This window comes from Girardinichthys multiradiatus, chromosome 8, assembly GCF_021462225.1.
Source record: "Girardinichthys multiradiatus isolate DD_20200921_A chromosome 8, DD_fGirMul_XY1, whole genome shotgun sequence".
Classification (NCBI taxonomy): domain Eukaryota; kingdom Metazoa; phylum Chordata; class Actinopteri; order Cyprinodontiformes; family Goodeidae; genus Girardinichthys; species Girardinichthys multiradiatus.
In genome coordinates, this window is record NC_061801.1 from 13,484,903 (window position 1) to 13,494,196 (window position 9,294).

General features: G+C 40.9%; 1 protein-coding gene across 2 annotated transcripts; it reads right to left on the bottom strand.

The window, feature by feature from the left end:
- Nucleotides 1-292: 292 nt before the first annotated feature.
- Nucleotides 293-8,661, bottom strand: LOC124872552 (torsin-1A-like). 2 transcript variants are annotated; one of them, XM_047372692.1, is made up of 6 exons: nt 8,359-8,525; nt 7,919-8,127; nt 6,801-7,066; nt 6,538-6,713; nt 2,117-2,244; nt 293-2,024 (listed from the first exon to the last, which is right to left on the bottom strand). In XM_047372692.1, the coding sequence occupies exons 1-6, from the start codon at nt 8,379-8,381 to the stop codon at nt 1,780-1,782; spliced, it is 1,047 nt and encodes a 348-aa protein (XP_047228648.1). In that variant the 5' UTR covers nt 8,382-8,525; the 3' UTR covers nt 293-1,779. The 2 variants fall into 2 exon arrangements, with proteins under 2 accessions (XP_047228648.1, XP_047228649.1); XM_047372693.1 differs by lacking the exon at nt 7,919-8,127 and having other exon boundaries at nt 8,359-8,661.
- Between the last annotated feature and the right edge of the window lie 633 nt (nt 8,662-9,294).

A 9,294-nucleotide genomic window follows, 5' to 3' on the forward strand; every position in this document is an offset into this window, starting at 1 on the left:
GCTTTTTAAAACCAGCAGAGCATTTTCTTCTTCCCACCCCTTTAAAAGAAGAATACAGTCAGTCAGTCATTTTCTATACTGCTTCTTCCATAGTGGGTCACAGGGGAGCTGGTGCCTATCTCCAGCAGTCTATGGGCGAGAGGCGGGGTAAACCCTGGACAGGTCACCAGTCCATCGCAGGGCAACACACAAACAACCATGCACACACTCATTCAAACACCTAAGGGAATTTTAAAAGTAGACCCCTTTAAAAGTAGAATACAGTAGCTCTAAAAAAGCTTGCACGCCTCTGTTGATATGCCAGGTTTATGGACTTTAATAAAATTAAACAATGAGAAATAATTTCAGAATCTTTTGCCAAATATTGTGTCCAAGTTGTTCTTTGTGATTTCCATATTGTATTTACAGATAATGTGATGACAATTGTGATTCAATACATTGTGCAGTTCTTGTTGACATCTACCATCAGTTATAGTATACAGCAATTAAACACCATACCCATAGTGAAACACGGTAGTGGCAGCATCATGTTCTCAGGTTACATTTCATCAGATGGTGCTCAGGTTCTTAATATTTATCAATTTTGATCAAAAACCTGCAGGTGTCTGTTGGAAACCTGATGACGGCTTTTTAATGTTTCTGGGTCACAGTGTGTCTAATCCTACGTCTAAATCCGTTTACAAAGGACTTCCTGGAAAGGAAAATAAACAAGATTTTATTTTTTGAAAAGTTGCTTTAGGACAAAGTCTGCAGCTTGTCAATGCAACAACTTAGTTGCAATTCCTTTACCACCTTAACTTTCAAAAACATGTTTATGCTGCCTTCAACAGCAGCCGCCACCATATATATCTAAGGCAGAGGGAGCCTGAATACATGGTACCTAAATATTTAAGATTTACTGCAGTCTAAGCAGTTCTCTGCATGTTAGGTCCAGTTAGATACGAATAAATTTGTGATTTATTGAGCAGCCCTACATTATAGGTGGAAAAGATTTTAAAATCGATCTTTTCCACCACAAAAACCTGACACTTAAACAGGAAGGTGAACACCTTGGAGAATAACTGTATATAACACACAATGCTATGCTTTGATTGGGAAAATTAGGCCAACACAAAGATCGTTTCCTTCCAGACCATCAAAATTTAAAACGAGATGACAACCCTGAGTTTCTGCCCTCAGAGACGGTCAAAAATGTTATGACATTTCATTTCGCTCATATGTAATCTCTGCAATATGCCATGAGATTTAACAGTACAGAATAAAAGGATATTTTTTGTTTGTGTTTTTAAAAAAAACAGCTTTTCTGTTGCCCTCACCACAACACCAACTCTGGCTGTTTAATATGTAAATTCCTTCTACTAAAAACTGGGGGATAAAGAGTTAAGGCAGTTACTTCCTGCAGCCCGTTCACATCAAGACCACGTTGAAGAACGATTCCATAGGGAAGGGTTTCCCTGACAAGAAGACATCAGTTATCGAGAGTTTTTCCAAGAAAACTCCACCGTCTAAGGCTGGCATAAACGCAGAGATTAGGCTCTTTAACCGGTGACAAAGAATCTGATCATCTGAATATTTTATTCAGCTGGTGCTAAGCTGTTCATTCAGTGTAAGTGAGAAGGCCTCCTGGTATCTTGATGGCCACAAGGTCAGACAGGGAAACTTCCACAAAACTCTCTTCAGTCAGTCTGGCTTCCTGTTTTTAATCATTTGGCTGCAGGGTTCTTTGTTTTTAAAGAAAGTGCACATAGTGACTCATCCTCCTGTCCTTAGGTGCACATATTATATGTAGAAGTCCAGTTTGCTCTCTATCGTCTTGCAGCCTTTGACGGAGAACACTCTCTCAGATTTGGGGAAGTAGACCAAATCTCTGGCCACCTTATCTGCCACGTCATGATTCGGTTTAAGTCTTTTTGCTTTCATCTCGGCCAAGGCACACTGGACCACGTGCCGGTACTCTAGAGGCAGGAAGGGAACGAAGAAATCCACCAGGTTCTTGTCGATCAAACTTGTACGAAAGAAGCCGCCTGCAGGGAGAGAGAAGTGAAAGTACTTTCAGAATGAAACATTTAGGGTTAATACCTAATTTTGAAGAAATGTTGAAGGGAACTCAGCTGACTTTTGTTGTTGTTGAATACGGACAGTGACAATGCCGTTTCCAAGTCTTTGAGCTCGATCTCTTTTCGATCCTGTCCTTTTCTCCAGAAATCTAGAACCGTCTGTATAATGCCGTCTCCTCCTGCGTTGCTGTCAGATGAAAAACAGAAACAATATGTTGGAATTTGCCTCTTATTGTCATGCATAAGCAAAGTATTGGTTATATTTTGTTTTTCAGCAGCTGTAATATACAATACATGGCAAAGCATTATAACCTCTTACACTCTGGGACATTTAAACTGCTTTACTCTCATAGCCCTAAATAAAATCCAATGAAACCAATGGGCTTTAGATGTCTCCTAATTAGTAAACAGGGTTCACTTGTGTATAATTTAACCTCCAATAAATACAGCTGTTTTAGGAAGGCCTCAGAAAACATCAGTAAACAATCAGCCTCATCAAGACCGAATACCACAACAGACAGGCTCACAGTCACAATCACAGTCAGATCCACAGATTAGGTGCGAGAATCTGTTGACAGGACAACAATTAGTCATTCACTCCACAAATCTAACCTTTATGGAAGAATGGCAAGAAGGAAGCCAGTTTGTAATGACAGTCATTGAAAATCAAATTTAAACTTTGCCAAAGGCAAAGTAGGGGACGCATCAAAACATGTGGAAGAAGGTGCTCTGGTCAGATGAGAGAAAAACATTTTGGGCTACATGCAAAATGTTGTGTGGAAGACAGCTAACACTGCACATCACCCCGAATGCACCATGGTGGCAGCATCATGCCCCGGGGATGCTTTTCTCCAGGAAGAACAGGGACGTTATTCAGAGTTGATGGGAAGACGAATGGCCCTAAATACAGGGTGAGCCAGCTGGAGCGGAGGTTCACCTTCCAATAGGATAATGACCCAAAACATACAGTCAGAACTTCAATGAAATGGTTTAGATCAAAGCATTTTCATTTGATGGAATGTCCCAATCACATTCCAGACCTAAATCCTAAAATATATACAAACTTAGCCATTCGGTGCTGTTTTAGATTTGGAAAACATCAAAAAATAAGATAAACACTTTGTTTTTTTGCATTTACTTAATGAACATAAAAAACCAATAATAATTCAATCTCAGCTGAATTTTTCAGCTTAAAGTCAAAGGAGCTAAAGTCAACTGGAATAAATTGCTGAAATATAGAAAAGTAGCATAAACAAATAACAAAACTGTCAGCTGATTAAATAGAAAATAGAAAAACTAAGCTAAAATTGGAAGAACAGGCTGAAGTCAATGGAAAACCCTCTGAAGAGTAAAAATCGGAAGAAATAAAAAAAAATAACAAGGCAGAACTTTCTGAAAAAGGCTGGGAAGAAAAAATTGATAATGATAATTGATAATAATCAGAACACTCAAGAAGGTACTGGACTAAAGTTCATATAGCACACTGAGAGAAGTGCATATGCTATTGTTAGCTTAAATGCTAACATTAGTATGTGAGCTATCACTAGCTTGTTGACCAACTTGCTCCCTCGAGTATTATAACAGTAGTGTATGAGCTAAATGCTAGCTAAAATGCTAACAGTAGCATGCTGTATACCACTAGCAGGTTGGCTAAAATTAAAGCACTCCATTCAGTATGTTAATTTAGCGTTTTAAATAAACATTAGCTAAAATGCCAATGTTAGCTTAGATGCTAGCATTAGTATGTGACTAACATTAATTTACTCCATCAAGTAATATAACAACAGTGTATAAGCTAAAAATGTTAAAAGTAGCATGTTGGCTAAAAGTAGCATGTTGGCTAACATTAACTCACCCCATTTAGTATGTTAATTTAGCTTTATACGTAAATATTAGCTAAAATGCTAATATTGGCTAGAATGCTTACCTTACTAGCATGTTGACTAACATTACATTACTCCATCGAGTATTATAACAGTATAGAAGCTAAAATTAAATTGTTAAGAGTAACAATAACTTACCTAACACAGTACCTAACACAAAATGGCTGCCATTTTGTTGCCCCCCCTGGGACCTATGAAGATGGTCATAGGTCAAAAAGTAATGAAAAGAATGAACTAACTTTCATTTAATTTACACTAAAGTTGCTAGAAATGTGTTAAGGCAAACCTGAAAGTTTCGCTCTATAATAGATGGGCCATTATGTATGGTAATCCTCAATTCTGCCACAAGATAGAGTTCCAACACCAAGGAACAGAATGGACACACTTCTCACTGTGTCAAGCTGCAGCACATTACTCTCCCCTTGTCTGCCCTGCCTTTTTGCATGATGGAACATGCTACCAAACTACTCCTTACTACCGTAAGGGCTATCAACGTCGTTCTTGGACCATTTTAATTAGAACAGACAGAGAAACGATAATGTCAATCTTTTTTTGTTGACAATATATTATTAAAAGGGACAACACTCTGAAGAGTGAAAATGTTTTTTTTAGAAAAAGCCAAAACTGACTGCACTTGCTCTCGAACAACGTTCTCCAACTTAGAAACAATGACGGCTATCGATGTGATTCTTGCACCTTGGGTATCAACAGCCCTTGCTGTAAAATCATGCAGATTTTCATGTGTCCACAATCTGTTTAGGAAGTGTGACAATGTAAGAATGTTCATAATTTTTGATATTTTTAATCTGAATTTGTCTGAGTGAAGAACAGAATTGATTCTCTGAAACAAACCTACTTCATGACAAAATGGTAAAAGGTATCAAAACAATTGTTACACTGTAGGTATCAGCAGGCTTCAGTAAACAATTGTGGACAATTTCATGCCTCTACAATAATCCATCTAGGAGGTGTGACGATGTAAGTAAGTTGACCATTTTGGAAGTTTTTAATTTCAAGCTGTCTGCGTCAAGGACAGAGTTGGTACTCTGAAACAAAGCAAATGTATGACGGTAAAAAGTATCAAAGAAATTCTTGAATTGTGAGCTCCAGAAAGGTCTGATGATAAATTGGCACAAGGCTCATGTCTCTACCTCAAACAATTTAGGATAGGCGACGATACGAAAACGTGTCCAGATTTCCTGCTCTGAGTTATTGTGATATTCCTATTGCTGACCTAGTTGAGGCATGATGACTTTCAGTTGCGTTGGGATGATTTGCCAGAAATCTATGAGTCCCACATCAATGAGATGTCACATTTTCTGAATCCAGAAAGAGAAATCTACGTTTTGATTTATTATTTGTTTAGTAAGAGTTAAAATTTTGTCAGTACAAAGAATTTATTCGGACCCCGGAAGATTTTCAAAAAGCTACAGTGCGCACTGTGGCAGTTGGGAAATTCTGTCATTGGATTACATTGTAAAAATGAAAACTTCAAAAAAGTTGCATAAAACTTCAAGTAAAAACATAACAGATATCAAAAAGATGAATTATTTGAAGATAGCCTAATGGCTTGTGAGCCGCTTAAAGTTTGAATATAGTTTCTAGCTTAAAGTCTGTGGAAGTAGTTAGCTGTCAAAGAGCATGAACCTTTTGCTAAATTTTGAGAAGAAGATAATTTTAAGATTTTACATTCTTCACACTCGGCTGCGAACCGCCCCAGCTCGCAGCCAAGTGTGAAGCGGCTGGGATGAAGATCAGCTCCTCCAAGTCAGAGGCCATGGTTGTCGAATGGAAAAGGGTGGCTTGTCCTCTTCAGGTTGGAGGGGAGTTCCTGCCTCAAGTGGAGGAGTTTAAGTATCTCGGAGTCTTGTTCACGAGTGAGGGAAGAATGGAGCGGGAGATTGACAGACGGATCGGTACGCTGCTGCAGTAATGGGGGCATTGTGCCGGTCCGTTGTGGTGAAGAGAGAGCTGAGCCGAAAAGCAAAGCTCTCAATTTACCGGTCGGTCTACGTTCCTACCCTCACCTATGGCCATGAACTTTGGGTCATGACCGAAAGAACGAGATCCCGGATACAAGCGGCTGAAATGAGCTTCCTCCGTAGGGTGGCCGGGCACTCCCTTAGAGATAGGGTGAGGAGCTCAGCCATCTAGGAGGGGCTCGGAGTAGAGCCACTGCTCCTCCACATCGAGAGGAGCCAGTTGAGGTGGCTCGGGCATCTATACCGGATGCCTCCTGGACGCCTTCCTCGGGAGGTGTTCCAGGCACGCCCCACCGGGAGGAGGCCCAGGGGACGGCCCAGGACACGCTGGAGGGACTATGTCTCTCAGCTGGCCTGGGAATGACTTGGGCTCCACACGGAGGAGCTGGAGGAGGTGTCTGGGGAGAGGGACGTCTGGGCATCTCTGCTGAGTCTGCTGCCCCCGCGACCCGTTCCCGGATAAGCGGAAGACGACGAGTACGAGTACATTTATAAAGAATGAAGAGAAACAGGAACACTATTGTGCAAATGCTTTACAGTATTTACACAATAAAACTGGCCAACAGAAATCATCCTAAAATACAAGCCAGATCTTCTGAAGCGGGAGTCATTTACCTGAGGAAGATGAAGATTGATTTCCGATAAGAAACTCCATCCAGCTTGTCATAGTAGTCCAGGTATGGCTTGATGCTGTCAATCAAGCCTGGGTGCATCTTGTCCATCTCATCAAAGATGAACATTGAGCGCTCACAGTTGGTCACATTGCCTCTGACCCACTGCTGTAACTGAGACTGAGGACAAGAGCAACAATTTAAAATAAAACAAGTCAGACGGCTGAACTGGAAAGCAAAAGACTAGAGAGCTGTTCTACTCTTTACCTTGTAAGTAGCGATATGTTCCGAATGTGGGAAGTGAAGAGTGGATGTGAACACGTGGACGAAGCTGCTTTGCATTCCTTCAGCATAAATGCTATCAGCGATGAGCTTGCTCACAAAATTCTTCCCGGTGCCGGTCCATCCATGCAGGGAGAGCACCAGAGGCTTCTTCGGGTTGTCGTTGCTCATGAATCCATTCACAGCCTTTAAAATGATGCGGGACGCAATGTGCTGTCCAAAGAGCTTGCTCTCCAGATCGGTCTTGAGCCCTAGAGAATTCACACATAACAGTTAATAGAATTAGTTACGGGAAATGCAGGAATAAAATGTTTAGCGTTTCCATTGCCTTGTGCATTGATAAAAACTGATAACTAATAACTAATAACTAATAACTATTACCCGTTGCTATACTAAACTCAAGGCGTGGATTGAGAATGAAGGCATGCTTTCCGGCTCTAGCACAGTTCTTGGTGAAGGTGTCTAAAGGAAACCATTAGGAAGCGGCTGATTGTAAATGCCTCCAACTGCCTAAATGGGTACTGATTAGAAAAGTACTGTAATGTACTACGATACTCGTACCTTAACAACAGCAACATATAGTAGGCAAGAACAATCTCAAACAACGCTCAAAACCCCTTAGGCAGGATGGGGAACACTAACTGATCAAGAGTGATGCAAAGCAGAAGAACCGGATGGTGGTGGCAGCATCATGATGTGGGGATGCTTTCCTTCAACAGGGACAGAGAAGATGGTGATCGGTGAAACTATTAATGGAGCTAAGAACAGGGCAATCTTGAGAGGAAAACTGGTTCAAGGCTGCAAAAGATTTGAAGCTCGGGTGGAAATCACCTTCCAGCACAACAACGATCATAAATATAAAACCAGAGCTAGAACATAATGGTTTAGAGTAAAGCACATAAATATGTTGACCCAGTCAAAGTCAAGATAAATCTACTTGAGAATCGTATTAAGATAATTTTGTATATGTGGACAGCTGGCAGAGACCTAGCATAAAAAACTTCCGCTATAATTGAAATGAAAAGTGATTTAATAACCCAAAAAAACGGAAGCGCCATTATACTGGCTCCATGTTAGTGTATACGAGCTTCGTACGAGCTCACCTGTTGCGTTATAAGCTATCCATTTCGGATGGCAAGTTTCCTGGAAGTATCTGTAGATCGTTCGCCCCAGCGTAGCACCGATCCCGACTGCCACTGTTGTGGTGATCGGATCAAACGCGTTCACCAGCCCGCTGGCTGTGAATGAGACGTGCACCCACAAACATATATACGCCACTTTCATGGTCGAACCCGGTGGATTTCTGACGTCTCTGCGGAATAAATATGATATCAACAGCACGAGAAAACGGCGCTAAACCTGCAAAAACTAGCTTGGTTTGCAATCGTAAGCTTCCGTCTACGTCATGACCACGTGATTTCAAGCTACCTTCAAGACATCTACAGGGTTGCTGAATGATCTAAATTTTACGTTCATAAGTATTAAAGTAAAAAAGAAATAACTCTCAGGACCCTCAGTCACTGTGGCTGCAGTGTTTGCTTACTTGTCTCGTTGAAGGATATCCATTCAGGTCGGCAGCACTCGTGGAAGCGGTAGAAAATGTTCTGATATCTCGCTAAAATCCCAGTGAGAGCTGCAGCCATTCCCACTGCGATGGTGGTGCTAATGGGTTCCAGCGCCTCCGCCACGCTGGAGCAGAAAAGCAACCAGAGGAGCAGAACGTGTCGCTTTCTCGGCTGCATTTTGACCACTAAGGCAAGATGGATTTTGGAACAGAGAGGAACAAGTTGTTATGGCGACTCGCATGGAATCGGAAGTGCTGTGGTTGTCTAGTTCATGACGTCAGGGTTCTTCTTCTTCTGTGTTGTTTTTTGGCAGTTGGCAAATAACTTGAAGATGTGCATTACCGCCACCGACTGGTATGGAGTGTGGTTCTTCATGGTTTTAAATCTTATTTACTATTACAACAATCAAATTTTATTTATTAATTTAGTGCTTTTGAAAAATCTAATTATAATTTGACGTCAGGGTTCAAAAGTGGCTGTTCTTCTTAAAGGGGGTTCATGTCCTTGATTTGAAGCTCAGAAACCCCAACTTTGTCAGTCTGGAAACCCCTGAAGTAAAAACTGAAGACATTTACAGCTCCCATATATTAACTCTAAAGCCTTTTGTTTTTCTCTTTATAAAATAACAAGCATACATTTTTATTTAGCTGTTTAATAAATTGAACTATCTGCTTAGGTAACAAGCCTGCAGTGGGCTGCTTTGCAGATATGCCTCTTGTAGTCTCCCAACAACAGTTTTAAAATACAATTTATTTTAATAAGAGTGAACGGTGATGCAGCGCTACTTTCCAAACCATAGCCGTATATGTTTTCTGATGCCAAAAGTATTTCCAAACAGCCAAATTCAGCTTTTCTTTGAGCCAGGGAAAAGTGTAGTGGTGTTGTCTGAGTCTGCTGACCCACAGTGCGCGGCA